Raw genomic sequence first — 20,196 nt, 5'->3', positions numbered from 1 at the left:
GGGAATGAACAGATTCTTCTTCTCTCTTTCGCCCATTCCCCTTGTCCCAACTATCCCCTACTAGCACTCCTCAAGTTATCCCTGAATCCCCAAGAAAACAGACACAGGGTTGTGCTGCGCCCCAGCAGCTTCTGGGGACACCCACTGTGGCCGGACAGGATGTGGCCAGCCCACCGTGGGCACCTCTCAGTTAAGTCTCTGTGTTGGACTCACTGCCATCCCCCCATCATCTCTGGAGCACTGGTGGAAAGGGGGTGCCCTTCTCCCTGGTTTCTCCTCTGCTGTCTCCCCTTCACTGCCGCCGCTCGCCTCACTCCTGTACAAAAGCCAGGGCTCGTCCCTTCTCATCCTCCTGCCTTTCTCTCCAGGTTTATTGTCATCAGACATAGCAGGCAGGGGGAGAGATGGAGAGAGAGGGGGAGGTATTCAGCTCGGTGCCTTCTCTTGTAACCTGTGCCTGACCAATCTGCCTCCTGAGGGGCTGTGGGGAGCTCCTCCCGCCCTGACATCTCCTCACCCCTCCTCGAGCCCCTCGGCTCCTGGCACCCAGAGAGGGATGGCAGCAAGGGCGGGAGGAGGGGGAGAGAGGGACTGACAGCAACTGCCCTTTCTCCAGGATGGGTTGAGAGCAACAAAAACCTCCCAAGCTCCTTCCTCTGGGTGTTTTGGAGCAGATCCTGCCTGCCTGGCGGGGTGACTCCTCTGCACTGTCTGTGCGCGTTCCTGTGCGTGTGCTGCTGCCATCGCAGATGTACCCCCAGCTGTCACTTCACCGCGCACAGTCGCTCCCTCTCCCGCCTCTCTCTCTCTCTTTCTCTCTCCCCCTGTTTATTATTTACGGAGGATTACAGTCCCTTTCCCACGCTGTCACCTCGCCGTGCGGCTCCTCTGCCCTCCACGCGGGGTGAGCGACTGGCTGGGGGGGGCTCCTGCCAGTGAGGGTCCACCGAGATCCCAGCTGGCAACAGAGGGACTTTCTGCTGGATTTGTTTTGGGATTGTACCGGGTTCGCTGGAAGAGCTGCTATTCTCACAGGAGGGTCCATTCCAGCCTGAGAGAGGTAAGTAAAGACACCTCTCTTTTGCGTTTTTCCCCCCAACCCCAGCTAAGCGAAATCAGCGGAGCTGCCCCCCAGGAACCCGCTTCCCCGGGGAGCAGTGTCAGCAGGGGCAGCGCTGTCTGCCAGACAGCACAGTGCACAAGTCTCGGCTGTGCGAGACTGACGGGCAGCGATCTTCCCGACAAAGCGGAACGGCAAACCTGCTGCAGAGGTGGCTGGGGCTGGTGCCAATCCACTTTCCGTGCTCGCTGCTGGGAGCAACTTCTCCTGGCTGCGGATGGCAGCACCACCACCTTCTCCTGGACCACGGGCAGCTCAGGTGCAGTACTGAGGCTAAGGGCTTGGTGCTGTGGTCACTAGGTGCAGGGCAGCTCCTAGGGAGCCCTGGCTTTTGTCCCCTCCTCGGGGCTGTGAAAGGGGTCAGCATGAGAGGTGCCACTTGCCTGGCCCGTGATGACTTTGCTGGCTATCATTTTGGACTCAGCTGTCTTAGTACGAACAACCCAAAATGGAGAAGTGAGGACCAAAATTGCACAGGTTCAGCACTCAGTACACAGCTTTAGGATGGCGGGGTGTGTGTGTATGTGTCAGTGAGTGGGTGTGTGTGCTCACGGACATGACCACAGGACATGAAGTGAAGGATGCCAAATCACAAGCAGAGCCAAAAATAAGTCCCAAGTTGCTTTCAGCATCTCTGCAGCCTGAGCCCGCAATTTCTGAACTTTTGGGCGGAAGGCAAAGCACTGAGGGGGTTGGGTGAAACACAGCACAGAGAAGCTTCACAGCCTTTTCCAGCCCTGACTGGGAGGAGAGGGCAAGAATGAGGTCCCAAATGAGCTGATGTGAAGCTCCCTATGGATAGAGGTATATATATAAACGTTAAGGTTTGTGTATGGTGTGTGTATGCACACAGACACATGCACAGACACGTGCACACACACATCCCACACAGGGCATTCTGCCCCCTCCTTCTCCCTCTGCTCGACCAGTTTATTGCTGTCCCTGCATCTCATGCTAATTAAGAGAGACGTGTAGAACTGGAGCTCTCCAGATTTGGGGAGAGAGGAATTTTTAAGCTGTTGCTCCAACCAGGTCATGACTGAGCTGGGCCCCAGGCCCACCACGTGGACAGCCAGGTAGCCTGAATGTGCCACATCCAGCGCACCCCTGATGGGAATGGCAGCGAGCAGGGTACAGCACTGCTCTGCTGCTGGTGCCTGACCTGCCACTCAAGCATGGAGAGAGAAATTAAGATCTCATTTGGGAAAGGACTGGAGCAGCTGCTGTTGCAGAGCTTAAAGAAGGAAACCCTTAAAAGACAGGGGAACCCTCAAAGGCACAAAAGCACTTGTCCAAAACAGGGGACATTTCTAGAAGTGAGGGAGCCTTTCCAGAACTGCAGACCATTTTTATTGTGAGCTTTGTCGCTCAGGTCTGTTTGGGGGTGGGAGGGGGTGGATCTTCCTCTAACTGCTGTGGGCAAACAACATTTGCAAGGGAATTATTCCACATGAGCGAAAGGCTTGCGGGAGTTGTCTCCCTGTCAGACATCAGTGCTGCCTCTGTTAGTGCATCTTGCCCACTTGGAGGAATTATGGTAAATCCTGAGCAAAGGGGTTGTTTGCAAAGAGAAAGGGGGGGAAGCCGTCTTACGTAATTTTTATACCAGATCATAGCTTTACCCTTGCCTCCAGCAAAGTGAATGCCACATGCTAGCAAGGTGCACTCCTAGCTTGGATATCTTCATGAGTTACTCCAGCTTCCTGCCCTTCCTCTGGCTTTTTTATAAGCCTGATGCAGAAAGGATTTTCTAGGCTGCTCAGAACCACAGGAGCATGATGAAGGCAAACCCATGTCTCAGTAGAGCTGGGATGGCCAGCAGCAGCACAGGGCCATGAGGATATCTGTAGAGGAGAATTCAGGGAGCAGCAGAGGCTGGAACAGGATGGGGACAGGCTCAAGCCTGTGGGAGGGCATTTCTGGGCAGTTCTTTGGTGAGTCTTCAGCATTTGCCTGTTGCTGATTCAAAAGGCAGACCAGGCAGTCTCCTGCACTTGCCATGTTTGGTTACAAGCAGCTGCTCACACCGCTTGACATCTGTCCCAGTCCTGGGTGGCTCAAGCCATAAATCAAATGACCATACTGGGATGCTCCTGCCAGCTGGGTGATGTTTCAGCGAGCTGAAACACACTGACAGACACTCCAGTTCTCAGTGGAAAAGGGGCTGGAGTGGGAGTTCTGGGATGTTCCCTCCGCAGTGTGGAAATACCTTGTAACACGTACCTTATTCCTGCTGTGGCTTTACCAAAATGCTGGCTCACAAAAAAGCTTTGTGTGACTGAGGATATGATAACAGCAAGAAGATGTGCATTTTTTCTATAAACCAGTTCAATTACAGACTCAAGAGATGTAAGAAAAAGTTGTTTCGCCTTTGAGGGGTGGGACTATGTGAAATATATTATTCACATTGCAAAAAAAAGCAGTTGAAAGTTGGAAAATGTCGGGGTTGGGGGCAGCCTGCCATCTGCACTGGGTTGCAGTCCTGACTGGTTGGATGACATGCTGTATTTTCATGAGCTGATCGTTCAGGGTACTGGCTACATGGTGTTCAAGGAGCAAAGCGGGGGGCTGTTATTTTTTTTGGTACCGCAAAGTATGCACCTGTTTTATTTGTTTACTGCCTGCCATCCAAGCCCTGGAGGCAATACATCATTATTCATTGTCTTGTGGTGTTCTGAAGATGTTAGCTGCTACAGTTGCCTTGTAGCTGATGATAGAGAATTTATGCTCCTCACGAGGCAAGAGAGAGTGGGTATTTTCCCTGCTTTTGAAGGGAAAGGAGACTTCCACTTTAGCCACACAGGGAAGGAGCAGCAGGTGCAGGGCTGGAGCTTGGGGCTTCTTGGCTCTCAGTGCCATTGAGTCCTTGAGACCGGTTTGCTGGCTAAGCTTCCAGCATTTTGAAAAACAGCTGTGAGTGTTCAGCAGCTCTGCAAAATGGTCCCTAGGGTCTTGTGTTGGGCACCCGCAAAATTAGGAATGTACGGACTGTGGCCTCCTGACAAAACTGTGTTTTAATATTCAATTCTGACCCTATAAAAGGGCGGGCAGGTATTATCTCACATTTAAGTGCTTGGCTTTGCAAGCCAAATAACATATTTTATCACATGACAATTTTTTCTTAAAGTAAAATGTTTTCAATGGGAAAACAAGAGACTTTCTGTTACTTTTGCACTGCAGTGCCTCAAACCCATCACAGGAAGGACTGAGACTTAAAATTTACAGCAGGGCCATACAAGTCAGAACCTCCTGACTGACTGCAAGTAAAGGCTGTTACTTTGAATTCAGGCCCTGCTACCACAATCCTCCTCACTTCAAGGAGGCTGGGAAGACTCCTTCCCCATGAACCATGCTCTCACACAAGGAATAAAAAAGTAGGACCACATCCTGAGTCTGGAGAAGAGCTGTTAGAGGTGACTTAACTTGGCACTCATCACTTGGGCTCTCTTTCCACTCCTGGTGAAGCTCTCTACTGCCAGTGCTGCCCAAAGCAGGGCATGGTGCTGCTGTGATTCTGCTGTGAGGCACCTGTGTTGGGACAGAGGGGTTGAGAATGGGCCCTGCTCTTTCCACACCACTTGCATCTAGTGATTTTGATGGGATGTGATCTTTGCCATAACCCTATCTCTTCTGTGGCTGCAAACCCTCCAGAAAATTAAAGTCACATCAAATTTGAAGACCTTCCTCAGCCTCAGCAAGCCCTGCAGCATGAGGCTGTGATCTGTGTGCTAACCCAGATGCATCCAAAGATCCTGGCAGGAACTCTGGATTGTAAGAGCTGTCACCACATCTTGCTGAGCTATGGGCAGTGTTCCCAGCTTGTAAAGAGCGTAACTGTGTCCCAGAGAACTGCAGGCACCCCTGGAGCTGCAGGCAGCAGCTTAGCTCCCATGCAGTTTGTGTGGACTTTGCAGGGTTGCCCCTCTTGGGCGCTCTGGGAAGGTGATGGGGCAGCAGAAGAGCTGCAGGCTCTCTCGAACAGGCAGCACCAACAGCCTCATGCCACAGTGGCAACCAAGCGAGACAGATCTGTGCAACTCACTAAGGCAGAAAGAGGTCTCCTTCAGAGTCCAGCACAAATGCATCGTGTGTGAGCAGTGGGAGTCGGCCTTTCCTCGGCAGGTTTGCCAGGAGCCATGTGTGTGCCAGGTCACTGATCCCTTCCTGATAAGAGCTGAGAGGATTTTTACTGCTGGTATCTTGTGCTCTGGCACAGCAACGTGCACGCATGGATGGAGGATCCCTGGCCCTGTGAACACACACAGGCTTGTGAGATGGTGGGGAAGTTCTTCCCTTGTTGGACCGTGTTTTCTGCCACCTCTCTCTCCTCCTGCCCCAGCTGCTGGAGTGGCAAGACACTGCCCTTGAAGCTGGTGGTCTCATTCCGAGAGCCTGGAAGCCAGGGAAGCACAGCCAAGGTGGTGGGTGAGTGATGGAGAGGGGGCAGCCTGGGCGGCAGCAGTTCTCCATCATGCTGGCATCTCCACAAGAAGGAAGAGTAACAAAAGTCAAGCACTAGGAAGGCCAATGAGCTGGAAGTTCTGGTGTATTTCAGAATACAGGCTATGGAAAAATGCAAAGGCAGTTTTTGGGCTAATGCAGACATGAATGATGGCAAACATGCCAGTGTGGGGGCATTCTGGGTGCAAGAGATCACCCAGGCTTGCAGAATCTCACCTCATTTTAGGAATGAGAAGACACAAGGAGAAAGGTTTATGGCCGAAGAGCCTTGGTCCCCATAAGATATAACAAGGGTTTCTTGGTGTTGATTTGGAAGCCCCTGGATTTGACAGTCTGGCCATGTTGTTCAGGTTAGACTTCTAGCCTAGCACTCCAGGGACAGAACTGTGAACTGAGAGCTTGTATTGATTAAAACCCTTATATTTTCCTATCTTGCTGCTAAATTGATGCAGCTGTATCTACTACTCTGTGCATGTAAATGTATCTTTTATCTCAGACAGGCTGGCACCTTCCCTCTTAAAGATCTGCTGCATCCTTTGACTCTAGTAAGAGACCCAGGGAAGGTACTGGGTCATGTCAAAAGTTCTGAGCCCTCAGAGAATCCCTAATAAATGTGGGCCTATACCTACCTTCCTTCTTGAACACCACCCAAATACAAACAAGAAAGAGAATACTTTGGGATTCAGAGCACCATTCAACTAAGAAGTGCAGAAAGTATCTGTGTGTGCAGTGGTAAGGGGATTGAGGACCAAAGAACCAGGATTCTCCCACCAAGCTGTCTTCTCTGCTTGGAACCTTTTCGTGGATTGTACCACCCACCCACCCCCTCAGGGTAGGCTTGCCAGGAAGGGGGGAGCAGCATTTCAAATGCCAGTGAGCTGGAGGATGCTTGTGGGGTGTAAGGGAAGAACTGGGAGCAGAAGGGTGCCTCCCTCAGACCTGCCAGGTCAGGAGCAGCTGCAGCCCTTCTGCCAAGGGACTGAGCGAAAGGATTAAGGGCCTGAGCTACCACTGTCCATGGGATTAACCCCTGCAGGAAATTAAAGTTGCAGAGAAGGCTCTTCACAGCTGAGAGAAAGAGAAAAACTGGGATCTGGATTAGAACTGGCAGGGCTGGTGACAAGCCACCACCCACAGCCAACTGTTCCCGGCTGGATCAGAAAATGTTATCTCAACCTTCATGTAGAACCCCCCTCCACATCTCGGTTACCAATTTTTGCCAACAGTGTGAGAAGAGCAAAAACATCATTCTGTGGAAAGAAAAAGAGGAGGAAACTGGGTAGTCAACTCACGTGTCCCTCCTCTGAGCCCCTCTCCCACTCCCTCACCCGTTTGCCTTCTCAGCTGCCTCCATTTCGCATGGAGGAAACATGCACGTGGTCTGTCGCGTTCAATAATACTTGGAGAAGATGCTGGCACACACAGGGCTGGATTTCTTCCTGTCAACTGCCCCCTCAGATCTCCTCCTGCTGCTGCTCTGGGCCTCCTCCATATGCTGCACTCGCACTGTGCTGGGAATTTCCTGTCACTCCTGTGTTGGATATCCCAGTCTCTGCACCTGCTTCCACAGCTTCCCAAGGAATTCCACATCTCCACAGCAATCTGGGTCTTTCCCAGCAGTGCTACCCTCCCTGGCTCCCCTTCAGATGCTCTGTACTTTCTCAGAGGGTTTGCTGAGGCCTTTATGTCCTTGGTATTTCCAGCCTCTCCAGCATCTCCCAGTCTAATTATTGTGCATTGGTCAGGGAGGTTTGGGATGCAAATAATGTTTACTGGTATAGGTACAGAATGAGAAGTCAAGAAAACTGTCTTCTCTCCTGCTTTTGCCACAGGCCTGTCAGGAAACTCTGGGAAAATCTGGCCAAAACTCCTTTATTCTGTGTAATTTTGGTAAGCCCTACAAGTACTCTCTGCAGGACAGGAGAGTATTTACAAGCCCAAGTGCAAGTGCTGCTCTTAACAGCTTTGAAAATCCTGAGTGGGGAACTAATGTGGGCTTATGATGAAGTATCAAAAGCAAGGCAGCCAAAATTTCACCCAGCCAAACTCAATAGCCATTTTTACTGTATCATAGTTTGCCCCTCCATAATAAGGGGATAAAATTGATCTTTCTTGGAGGGCCTTGGGGAGGAAATTTTTTTTAACATTTGCATTTCAGAGGTGTCTACACATTGCCAATCCAAAAATCAGAAGCTTTTTGACCTCTTCACATCACAGAGAAAAGGGTGTGGTTTTTATTCACACCAAGTCAGGAATGTGGCAGAGTCCCTTACAATACCAAGTGGTCTTTGCACGCTTTCTGCTTCCTTTACAGCTTTCTGTTCGAGGTGCTTTGCTTAGCTGTGATTGATCACTGCAAGTCAGAGGGCACCATTTCTTCAGCAGCTGGGTTTTTTGTGCGAATTCAAAATGTGCTTTCCATTGATTGTGACAGCACAACACTAATGAATCCTGAACACATGTGTTAATAAATCAGCAAGTGCTGCAAATGAAGCCCTCAGCTATTTAACTTAGAAGCTCACTGGGGCAGTGACACACACTGTATGCTTCCACAGTGCTGCTGAGCTTTGCTGCCACCTCTGTGTGCTTTTGCAGTCCCAACAGATGACAAATGAAGAGCTGCCACCGCGACAATGTGACCTCTGGTGATCGATAATTTGCATGACTAACTTAGGTCTCTTGGAGGACCAAGAATGGGCATCATCTCCATGCCATCTAAACCCACTTGGGGTGTATTAATCAGGCCACACAGCTGACATCTCTTCCTGCTGCCTGTGACTCTTGCCCCCCAAGGGCTGATAAAGGAATAGGCATAAAACATACTTTAGTCACGGGGTGCTGGGGTACCACTGTCCCCCTCCATTATGGGGGGATACTAATAAAACATGAATCCTAAAAGCAACAAGGAAAGGGGAAGGGAGGACGATAATCTCCTTAAAGCGTCCTCCATGCCCTCCCTTACTCTGCTGTTTTTCTGATGAAGGCTAAAGCAATTCAGCATCAGAAAGGGGAAAGGGACTTTGCTATCAAGGAGATTGTGGGGGAGGGATGAATGTCTGTGTATACTTTCTGATAATTTATTGCTGGCATCTGTTGCAGCCTCTGCTACCTACCCTTCTGCAATATAGGTCACCCACATGCCCTGCCAATGCTCATAAGCCAGGCTGTTAACGGAGTCTGATCCCTGAGCCATGATCCAAGGGTTAGTGCAAAGGACTAGGAGAGATAATCAGAGACAGAAGTTGCTGGGCTCTGTTTCTCACAATGTCTCATCCTAGTGACACAGTCACCTGTCTCTCTAGCCTCAGTGTTGCTGTCTGGAAAATGGAATACCTTTATCCACCTGCCCAGAGCAGAGGCACTACTGGCTGTTATCTCAGCCTTACTTCTGGAGGTCATTAAATACAAAATAACACCACCTACAACTATGGTAAGAGCCATTCGTAGAGCAGAGGGAAAGCTTTGGATAGAAGATGTCACAGAATTAAGAAGTGTTATGAAATCAGTATGTGGATGCAGTTTACTGAAACCCTCCCCTCTCTCATAGCATGATCCTTGGGACCCTACCCACAAAACCTAAGGCTTTGGAGTGATACTGCAAACATTACTGGTGTCTGGGTAGAGAGAAGCAAAGCACAGGGGTAGTGCCTGCTGTAGTTTTTATGCCCTGGCAAGTGCTGCAAAATCATTACAATCTCCTCTGCATCCCACCACCCCCTCCCCCCCCCAGCAGTAAAGTTCCCTGTTCAATCTAATTAGGGGAATCCTCATTAGAGAGTCCTCTAGAGTCTGACAGCAGGCCAAATGTCCAAGTGGCACTTCAACTCGGTGTATTTTTGGCCACTGGAGCCCATGGGCCAGAAACGGATGACTTCATTTTGTTGCTTTGAGCTGAAACTAAAAAAGTTGTCTTTTACTGTCCTATATGAAAAAGTAAGAAGAAAAGGGCATCACCAGCCCCACAGGCTTCTCTGTTAATTTCTCCAGAATCTGGAAAAGACATGTAACTCCAAATACATGGAAGAAAGCTCCGAACACTATGTCCCAGGGATCACAGGGCATTCAGTTGACATGTTGCTCTAGGGAGAAGGAACCATCTAGTAAGCCCAGGAGAAAGACTAAAGCCTGGTTTGTGGAGCCCTTGGGTGATCTGGGTGACTTCAGAGCACTCAAAGCTCCAGCAATGCTAATCAGCCTCGAGCCCCCAAACCCAAGCAATGCCAGACGTGTTTGGAACAGCACGGTGCCTCTTGTCTTGAGCTGGGGGCACACAGGGGGCACTCAGGTCTGGCAGAGTGCTCACTGCTGCAAAAATCCCTGGCTGTTTGGCTGAAAGCAGCCAGACAGATCTGGCGCTGCTGTGGAGAGGCTTGAGGTGTGGGCAGGTGCTAGTTGCCCCAGGACTGGGTGTTCCCAGTGCTGCACTGGCAGTGAGTGCAGTTGACCTGGTGCTCTGCAGAGCAGAAGACATCTCCTGGGCCACAGCAAAACAGCTAATAAAGTCAGAACTCAAGATAGGTCAGAGAAAACCTTTAAAAAAGAAACTCTCAAAAATCCTCTCTGCTTTCTTGCTCTCTCCTGACTGTGGAATATTAATCACTAAGGGTATAATGTGCTTATGGGCAGTCAATGCGTGGGACAAACTGGGTTTTTTTCCAGATCCTTGGAATTAACATTTCTCCATAAACATTCTACTTCAAGGTACAAATGCAGAAGCTCATTGTCCTCTGCCCTTCAGCAGCCAAGAACCTCCACCTGTTCCAAATCTACTGCTCTGCCACCTGAGCATATGGTGTGCTTGGGGAAGCAGGCAGTTTTGTGGAAGACATGGAGGTTGATAAATATGGGTTACAGAAGAGTCCCCGGCACATGTGCAAGCCCAAGTCCGTGCACATGTTTGTAAATGTAAGCTAGACTGGTGACTATATGTGCATTTGTACATGAAGGCAGTCACTCTGAAGTCTTGGAAACACGTGTATGAGTGCACACAGGGTGGCTGCTATCTACAGGGTGGGAGTGTTGTGTGTATGTGACACGCTTTTAAAATAATCTTGGGTTTATCAAGGCCCCTCCATCTTTGTGCATGTTGCAGTGCAGGAGACAGCATTAAAGCCTGAACAGGTGTTAATCACTATGCACTGTAATAAATTCTAAACATAGGGAAAGGGCTTATTTATACACGGCTGCTCCTCCCACCCTGCACTCTCTGCTTGAGCCCTGGTGCTGCCTGAGAGAAAGAGGCGCCCGCGAGGTACCAGAAACCGGTGCAAGAGGTGGACTTGCCCTGCCAGAGCAGAAGGATCTAGGGGTAGAAACCCTGACCCTGTCACCATCCCCAGGCCTGGGTGTGTGCCAGTCCTGCCCTCAGCCCCCCACTGTCACCTGGGGATGGTGCAGATGAATTGCACAGAGCAGCGAGAGATGTGGTAGAGACATCAGCCCATGGGCTGAGAGGGGGCCTGAGCTGAGGGGAGATCACAGAGGGAAACTGAGTCACAAAGCACTCAAGGAAGCTGATTTTGTTTTGCTTTTTTTAAAAAAAAAAAAAAAAAAAGCTTAGCCCCCCAATTGGAACTGAGCCAGCTGATACAGATGGGGTGTTACAAAACAGAGCCAAAAAGCAAGAGCACAAGGAACAGAGCTATCTATAACCCTGACAAAAGTTAGATGGAGTGAAGGTGGGGAAGAGGGAAAGACAGAGCGTGGCAGGCGGCTGCCCCTGATGCTGAGAGCAAGGACGTGATCATTTGGCAACAGGATTTGGAGCTGATCGACTCGCGCTATCCAGCAGGCAGATAAGGCTCTGTGGCTGTCAGCTTAACTCTGCCGTTTATTCCAGTGCTGTAGGGAGTTAAATAGAGCACACGGAAAGCCTGCTGCTGGGGAATGAAAGTCAAGGAGGGAAAGGGAAGGAAGAGGCTGTAATTGGGCAGTGTCCGGGGAATCGGGTGGAAGTGGCTGCAGGCAGAAACCCCTCCAGGTAAGTGCTTGTGGCTTTTCATCCTCCTTTTCAATATGGACAGGCGAGGAAAGGAGACCTCAGGGGTGGCATTTAGGATGGAGACATTTATATGGGGGGAGCTGAAAGTCTCCTCAGTCAGGTCGAGCGCAAGCACCAAATGGGGACAGCTATTTGTTGCAGCTTCTCCTTCAGTGGGGGCTGCAGGGAAAGGGCTCCAGCTCAATTTGGGGAGTGGGGGGGCTGCAGCGGGTGAAGGTCGAATCAGTTTTGGTACCGTGACAGGTATTAATCCATTTGGTGCATTGACATTTAGGTAAGTGATCTAAATAGCCTTGCAAATGTACTAGTCCAGGCACTCAACCTGCTCATCATTCTCATCAAGATGCTAATTTAAATATTCTTCTGGTGGTTTACATTCCCATATAAAATAAATCAGTCATGGGAGCCTGGGGGAGGGTAGGGAGCTGGCACGTGTGTGGGGAGAGCACCCTGGTGGGAGTGCAGTGCCCAGCTAAAATAACGGCCGTGGATGTTGTCAGAGCCCCTCAGAGGGGATGGAGCAGGGTTTATTTCTGTACTCTGCTTGAAATGCGTCCATCTGACTGCTGCTGCGACTGTGGGTGGCACAGAGTCAGGGAGTACGCAGGGAGATAGAAGGGTTTGTGGTGTTTTCCTTTTTCCTGCCTCCTTATATCCAAAAGGGAAGCAGGAGTGAAGTTGAAACCTGTTGTCAGTCACTTATTGTCAGGGGATAGTTTATGGTCTTTGGGTTTCTAATTAGACTGAGGATTTTTCCTTCTTCTAATTAAGATGCAATTCCCCTCTTCTCAACACTCCCACTCCGTCTCCCCCGCCCCAGGTCCTTTCTTCTCCTCCGAGGCTCCCTTGCTCTTCAGCTCCTGCAGTTGCTGCAGTGGGAAATCCCCGAGCTGATGCTGTTTAACATGTGCTGCTCTAGCCACCACATCCATTTTACCTTAAAACAGACAGGAAGTGCTGGTAGGGAATACGGGGAGGGGGTGGAGAGGGGAGGGGGGGGTGAGGTGGGAGGGAGAAAAGCAGCTTGGCAGCTGCTGGTGCCCAGATAGATCTCCGTGAGCCTGAGCCATGCGTCAGGGAGAGGATGCACAGGTGGTACCAGGCAGCGTGGAGGCGACAGGAATGAGCTGGAGTCTGCTGCCCTGGCAGGGTCACCTTAGCAATTCATCAGGCTAACCTTGAGCATGAGGTTAATGTAGCCACCACGGCAGGCTATTCAAGCACGAACTTCTCTCTCTGGCACTTAGGTGAAATCAGGCCTTTGTTCTGCACTGTGAGGTTCAAAATGAATTAACATTGAGCCTTCAACACGCTGTGCCTCCTGAAACATCCTCCAACATCCTCCATTTCTCCTCCAAAACAAAGATGATGCCTCGAAGGCAAAACACTAGCTGGGGAGGGGAAAGGACAACACTGAGCCCAGCCCCATGCTCTGCACCCAGAGAACTGAATCTCATCTGCTCTGCTCTGCTTTCTCACTCCAGGACCTGGCAGGCAGGCTACAAGATCATTCCTTCTCTTTTTGGGGCTGTGTGCCAGGCTGGCTGTTGGATGTGAAGACAAGCTGGAGAAGACAACGATGCTGCCTACAACTGCTGGCCACCGGTGGAGGAGCAGGTTCCTCATGAGGTGGCAAGAGGCTTGTCGTAAGTAATGCCTACTCAGGTACTCAGTACGATATTCCTGTTTGTCAAGGGAGTGGGAAGAAAATAGGTCACATCAGGGTTAAGAATAGGGGAGAGGGACAGCTAAGAATGGAGATGTTTGAACTAATTCCTGATTCTTTTAGAGGCCAGGCTAGCTGGGAGGGAGAGTGAGATTCTAAAGCTGAATATGGGCTTAAAGTGGGACAGCGAGTGATGATTGCTTCTGAATTCCAGTGGGCCTGGCAGGTGAGAAACAGCATGACAGATACCATCACACAAAGATCCACCCTGAGCATTTCTCAAATCAGTATCCTGTAAGCTGCAGGATCCTCTCTATGGTAGGGGTTTATACATAGGCTGCTGAACAAGGCTCCCAGCTCTTCACAGCAGAACTCAAAACAGTTTTTAGTAGGGAATGCAGGATGTGAAGGCAGAATTCTCCTACTGGGCACTGCCACATGTAGCGAAAATCAAGGAGTAAATAAAGAAGATCTCTTTCAAATTAAATTGTAAGCATTCAGCCTGTGCCTATTCCCAGTGGACTGGGGCATCTACTACAGTACCTTTGAGCAGAGACTGCTAAGGTGATATGGCCTTCTGGGAATGTACCTGGAGCTCAGAGAAGCACCTGGGGACCACAGCAAAGGAAAGGGAACGCTTGGAGTGTGTCTATCACTACCACATGCCCAGGCATCAAGTAGGTCTGTGGTTTCCCTTGTTCCAGTCCTCCCGATCAAATTTGGGGCTGCCTGTGTAAGAAGCTGGAGGAATTATTTCCTTCTCCGGAAAACAGGCATCTTTGTAATCCATCCTCACAGACTAGACTGCTTTCTAAATTATTTATAATGAATGCTATTGAGTCTTGACTTAATCTGATATACCTGCATCAGCTTTCTGCCACCTACTAGAGTCACCAAACACCCCACAAAGTAACTTCATATTCCCCTAACATGAAAACACATAATACTCATCCTTCCGTAGGGCTGGAAGACATCTCCAAGTTCTGCCTATGGCTTCCCTGCCTCTCTTTCCTGTGGAGCTGCATCCTAACCAGTGTGATCAATTCCTTGGTGTCAGCTCACATCCCAGTGTGATGCACTTCTTGCAAGGAGATGAAAACGAAATCAGTCTTTCTCTTCTCTGTATGATTTTAGTAAAATATTTCCAAAAGCATACAGCAATGTATGGGTAACAACAAGACATTTTTGGCATATCCCATACATGGCTGCAGAAACTTGGCATAAATCCGTTTCCTGAACATAACCACAGCCAGCTGCCTGAGACTTTGTTCCTACCAGCCGCTGCCAGCACACATACTGGTGGAACCCCACAGCCACCCAGTCAGCGCCGGAGGCAGGCAGGCATTTTGAGAGATAAGCCCTGAGCAGAATGCCACCTGTATAGCATTACACATGGCCTGCTCTTGCCTTTCTTGGTGTACAAAGCAGCTAAGTGTTATCTCATCATCACAGCTGTCAATCTATTATTAATACCGTGCTTTTGTTAAGTATCCAGGAAAAAGACGGGGTCACTTGAGTGACTCATGGCTCTCTCCCTTCCCCATTCTAGCTCCCATTCTTTTAATTCCCTTCCTACAACAAGGCTGTGATGTATTCTGAACAGAATTAAATATCAGCCAGCCAGTCAGTACCTGTACTGCAAGTCCAGAGGCTACAATCTGCTTTCATGGCAATCTCCGCTGTGGACCCCCAACCTCTGCTGTGGACCCCAACCCAACCCTGGTGCTCAGAGTAAAGGTCTGTCTTGTATTTCACCACAAGGATCCATGATTATCATAAAAAGGTCACACATACTGGCATGGCCTGGGCTGATGTATACCCGAGATCTCAACTGCAGGATAGTAAAAAAATTTTTGAAAGGTTGCGAAAGATGGATAAATAAGAGGGAGCTGGGACACTCTCTCTGAAGGCTCATCCCTTTGTCCTTGATAAGGTCATATAGCTTAGGATCCAAAGCGGGTACTTCTCCTTAGGCTACCAGTCCACAAATCTGCCAGTTCTCACAAGGATCTCTGGGAACACAAAAAACACCCTATACAGGATGACAGGGTTTGAGTATGAAGGCACCTTGCTGACAGAAGCCAAGTCGATATAAAAAGTGGGCTATGGGTCAGACTGAGCTCTAGAGGTGGCACAGGGGAAGAGAGGAAGAGCATGGCTGGCTTCAGAACTGTTCCAGGAAGAGTTACTCCAGAGCTTGTGTCTCCACTGGCTCCCTCTCTTGAGGCAGTCCTTTCACAATTTCTTTAGGGCTAAGAAGCAAAACACCTGCATGTTGTTTCTTTGAAAAAAAAGCAGGACAAAAGAAACTGATTTCCAATTTAGGAAAGAATGGTTAGACAATAAATGCATCCACTTTAGCCACCATTCACCCCTAAAAAGACTCTACCAACCCCTAAGTGACTGCCTTCTCTGCAGGAAAGTGAGAAAGGGAGAGGACAGGTCGTGACATAGAGACAAACCTGCTTCAGTTTTAGTCAAATGCTCAAACTTGTCACCTTAAAAACTGCGAGGGAGCTGAATTTGCTTCCCACATTGAAGAATTGTGGAATTCATTGTGCGATCTCAATTCCATGAAAGGAATTAAGTGAAGGATGCAAATGTTTTACACAGACTGCTTAAACATAACTCCCACTCCTCTAATTACAGGAGGCGCAAAGCTCGCTTTCCCATTGATATTGCTTCTTTGTCACTGAAATGAGAGTCTTGGAAGCCACTGGCACCCAGGGAGGGTTGGTAACAAGTGTCCTGATTCCACTAAGAGGATCTGAACCCATGTCTGGCATGGTGATCCAAAGCAGCTCCAATAAAAAAAAAATAAAAATGCAGATTTGTGGAGTGTCTGACCTTAGCTTCGAGACACTGCAGGAGAAAGGGTGCACATGCTAACCCTTTTCCTAACACCTTTCTTCAGTTACCAACCTGGAATTTTTTTCCTCATTCCATTGCTGCGGGCAGTTTCAGTCAGAGGACTATTGCTACAGGATTATGAAACTGTTTTGAGAGCAGTGGCAAGTTCCAGGTGTCCAGTCCAGGGACTTCTTTACTAGCTTTCTTGGTCATCCCTTTGTAATGTAAACTAATTAATTAAAAGGCCCACACGACACACTATGAATGTGGTAAAGCAAATGATACCCTGATGTAGAGGCTGACTTAGGACCTGAGTCTGATCTATCACAAATCTTAGAATTTAAGCTGCAGGAAAGCAAATGAGATGTAGCTTGTTTCGTTTTCCTTTTTTTTTTTTTAAAGAGCTTTTCAATAACATGTCTATTCCTGAAAAAAAAGAGCTTCTTAAATATAAACTGGTTCCTCCTCTCTCTACCCTGACTGTTTAGAAAGAGTTGTCCTTTATCAGAGGTGACACCTCCCACTGCTCTCTGCTCTATTCTCCTCTGACAGGTACCTGTGCTCCAGTATCTGTCAGCAAAGTCCTCTGGGATGCACTGTTCTAACTTCTTCATGAAACTGGAAGGATATTTACTTGCTCGTAAAAAATAAAGGCTAAGGGGAAAGTCACACTGTGAGGGTGCAGGCCAGCAGTAAAGGGACGTAGCTGTGAGGAAATTCATTACACTGTGGGGCGTTGCAGCGAGGGGTCCTGCTGCGAGGGTTGTATTGTGGCTACAACAGTGCTCAAGGCAGCGATGGGTGAGGGTGGGAAAGCCCTGCTCTAACACATGCACTTTTTTCCCTGCTTTTCACCCACCAGTGCTTGGCTGTTGGCTGTCGCTATGTGCTGCTGAGTCCTTCTTTGCTTGTCCTTCCTCCTGCAAGTGTAACAGTGGCAACCTGGAAGTGGACTGTAGTGGCTTGGGCCTCTCTTCCATTCCCTCAGACATCCCCACAAACACCAGGACCTTCCTCTTTCTCAACAACAAACTCAGCATCCTGCCAGGAGCAGTGTTTTCCAACCTCTCCGCTCTACAGAGGCTGGATCTATCCAACAACTTCTTGGACCAGCTCCCTCAGAACATCTTCAGTGACCTGGGGAACCTCACGGAGCTCCAGCTGAGGAACAACAGCATTCGGGCCTTGGACAAGGACCTGTTACAGCACACGGCCCTGCTGCGTCAGCTGGACCTCTCCATCAACGGCCTGGCCCAGATCCCCTCGGGAATCTTTGACGACCTGCCTGCTCTCCGCTCCCTGTCTCTCAGGTCCAACCGCCTGCAGAGCCTGGACAGGGTGACCTTCGAACCGCTAACCAGCCTGCAGCTTCTCCAAGTCGGGGATAACCCCTGGGAATGTGACTGCAACCTCCGAGACTTCAAGCACTGGATGGAGTGGTTCTCCTACCGAGGTAGGTGCTCGCGCCACGGGAGTGGAAGTGCGGAAGTGCTGCTCTTCCATGGAAGGGCAAACAAAGGCAGGGGAGAAACACTAGCAGATATACATCTGTCAGCTCAGGCTGACCTGAATGACGCGTCTTAACCAAAGAGCATGAGGACCATACTACAGTTTGGTGCTACTGCACGTTTGTACGACAACACTGCCAGGCTGGGGAGTCCTCTGCAGCCCCAGATCTCCTATTTCCTTGTTTTGTTTCTATTCTGAACAATTATCTCCCCTTTTTTTTTTTTTCTTTTTTTGTTTTAACACTGGGAGAAGAAAGAACTTTTCCCAAGTAACATCAAAATTTTAGGATTATGAGTTCACCTCACCCTTTCTGCCTAAAGAGAAGAAATGCTTTTCACACTTGAAAATAACCATCCCATTCTCTTTCTTAAGCCAAGAGAACTGAAAGTCAGACTTGGCTGTAAAGCATCAGGTTTTCTGCCAACAATAGGACCATAGGCAAAGGTGCCATTTAGGAAAAACACTCCAACTAATATTGGCAAACCCAAACTTAAAGTTCAAATTTACAAGCCAGGCCCCAAGTCAGGCTAGCTCTAAAATCATCATTTTAAAGCAAGCAGTTTTTGACAAGTTTGTATTTCCAGCTTTTCCTTGAAACACAGAAGGCTGGCAAGGTACATATCACTTATGGGGAATGCTGATGGGATGACATATTTTTAGGAGCTGCAACTCAAAGAAAGATGGCACATTTTACAGGAATGACGATTGAAGGCCTGACCTTCTGTTACTGGAGCCAGTGAGTAGGAAAGGGTCTCAAATCATGCGGATAGCAACAGTCAGCTGTCACATCCCTGCTGATCACAGCCATGCTGCAAGAAGATTATCTCTGCCTATGGCTACACTGCAGTCTGAAATATGCGTTTGTGTGAGCAGAATCAAACAAGCATACAAGTGCCACTGTCCTCTTTTTTTCATCTTTGGTTTGTTTTCTTTCTTCACTCCCATATCACACGATATGTCAATGGAAAGCACACAGAGGTAACTTTGCTTTTTTCCTCCCCCTCCAAAGAAATTGCCCAAACTCACTCAGGCATTTGTTTCATCATCTGTCATTATTTTCACAGAGATGGATTTGTTGTTAGAAGATGGAACCATGTATCTGTTGTTATTTTGAGAAGTTACAGCCTGGTCCTGTCTTTTTGCTTTTATTTCTCCTTTTATAAAACAGTTCTACTGACACTTACATAACTCACTAAACAATATGGGGCTGACTTAATAAACGTTTTCAGAGGGCTTTCGCGTCTTGGCCTGAAAGATGTCTATGCACATATCATGCACCATGAGCTCTAGTGTGGAACCCAGCCTAGGCAGAATCGTATCAGCCAGCTGACATGGTTGAAACTTCTGCAGGGAAAATACTCAGCAGATGTGAACGGGGCCCATGAACTCAGTCCGCCTCAGGATCTATCTCTGCTGTCTCTGTCACAGGATGAAGCTGTGATTCACTCCTGTTATCTCTATTGGAACAGGTGGGAAAATTGACCAGCTGGCATGTACCCTGCCCAAGGAGCTGAAAGGGAAGGATATGCGAATGGTACCCATGGAGATGTTTAACTACTGCTCCCAGCTGGATGATGAGAACAGCTCTACAGTGCTGGACAATACTGGCCCACCCTGCACTAAAGGAAGCCCAGCTCCTTCCAAATCTAAATCAGGCCCAGAAACAGAAGTGGAGCCCAGTGTGGGATGCCCTCAGAAACAGCGATACAGGCCCGTGAGCGTGCGCCGGGCCATTGGCACTGTGATCATTGCAGGGGTGGTTTGTGGCATCGTTTGCATCATGATGGTGGTGGCAGCTGCTTATGGCTGCATTTATGCCTCCCTCATGGCCAAGTACCACCGGGAGCTAAAGAAGAGGCAGCCGCTCATGGGTGACACGGAAGGTGAACATGAAGAACAAAAACAAATCTCCTCTGTGGCGTGAAACTCTTCTAGGAAGGAAAGGACAGCGATGAAAAAAAGGTACCTGAGAGCAGTCAAGCATGGGGTCCTCCCAAAATACATCTTCCCAGACAGAGTGACAGACTGTGCTATTGCTCCACTCACCCAAGTAGTGCAACATGCTTCTGGGGGGTCAGGGCACCTGGCTCAATTTCTTTTCCTCTGCCCCAGGCCCATTTTGTGCCCTTTCACCCTTGGGGCCTCCCAGACAAAATAAAGTAGAGTCAGACCTCGAGTGCTTGCTGTGCCTCATGCCCTCGCACAGAGCTTCCCTCACATGCCTGCTGCAAAGGCAGCTGGCACATTCTGGGAACCTGTGTTGTTCTCTCAGCATCGGTCCTGAGTCGTCCTGTATCCTGTCAAGAGTTCTCTGCAAACCGAGAGCAGCTCTGGGAAAGCTTATGTGGGAAGCAAGGACACCAGAAGTGTCCATGCCTCACTGTTGGGTCACTGCTGTTGTGTGACAGCAAGTTGCTGTCTACCTACAAGTCAGTGCTCCTTACATCAGAAAGGAGGGAAGGTCCCCAGGGTAGGACAATAGTCAGTGGGAGAGTTCCCTTCTCATTTTTAAAGGTGGCAAGATAACCTGTATCACTTTAACACACTGCCAGGAGCACAGCGTCCCTCTTTTTGCTCCTGGCCAAGTCC

The 20,196-nt window shown here is 49.2% G+C and overlaps 2 protein-coding genes across 5 annotated transcripts in view; one reads left to right on the top strand and one right to left on the bottom strand.

Annotated features, from left to right (window-relative positions):
- CACNA2D4 (calcium voltage-gated channel auxiliary subunit alpha2delta 4) overlaps positions 1–20,196 on the bottom strand; it is a 127,595-nt gene that overhangs the window by 28,560 nt on the left and 78,839 nt on the right. The gene's annotated exons all lie outside the window — the stretch shown is intronic.
- On the top strand, positions 489–19,783 carry LRTM2 (leucine rich repeats and transmembrane domains 2). Of its 4 annotated transcripts, XM_027905786.1 has the most exons (5): positions 489–1,060; positions 11,421–11,561; positions 13,067–13,228; positions 16,961–17,551; positions 19,077–19,783. In XM_027905786.1, the coding sequence occupies exons 3-5, from the start codon at positions 13,162–13,164 to the stop codon at positions 19,529–19,531; spliced, it is 1,113 nt and encodes a 370-aa protein (XP_027761587.1). In that variant the 5' UTR covers positions 489–1,060; positions 11,421–11,561; positions 13,067–13,161; the 3' UTR covers positions 19,532–19,783. The 4 variants fall into 4 exon arrangements, with proteins under 4 accessions (XP_027761587.1, XP_027761569.1, XP_027761578.1 ...); XM_027905768.1 differs by lacking the exon at positions 11,421–11,561; XM_027905777.1 differs by lacking the exon at positions 489–1,060 and having other exon boundaries at positions 11,136–11,561.

The sequence above is a fragment of the Empidonax traillii genome, unplaced genomic scaffold (genome assembly GCF_003031625.1).
Source record: "Empidonax traillii isolate 1590-97213 ecotype Southwest subspecies unplaced genomic scaffold, ASM303162v1 scaffold25:size3598162, whole genome shotgun sequence".
Classification (NCBI taxonomy): domain Eukaryota; kingdom Metazoa; phylum Chordata; class Aves; order Passeriformes; family Tyrannidae; genus Empidonax; species Empidonax traillii.
This window is presented reverse-complemented; position numbering and strand designations above follow the sequence as displayed.

Coding starts and splice junctions, on each gene's coding strand:
- LRTM2 (XM_027905768.1), top strand. CDS start 13,162: ATGCTGCCTACAACTGCTGGCCACCGGTGGAGGAGCAGGTTCCTCATG. Junction 13,229..16,960: donor GAGGTGGCAAGAGGCTTGTC/GTAAGTAATGCC, acceptor TTCACCCACCAG/TGCTTGGCTGTTGGCTGTCG. Junction 17,552..19,076: donor GGAGTGGTTCTCCTACCGAG/GTAGGTGCTCGC, acceptor CTATTGGAACAG/GTGGGAAAATTGACCAGCTG.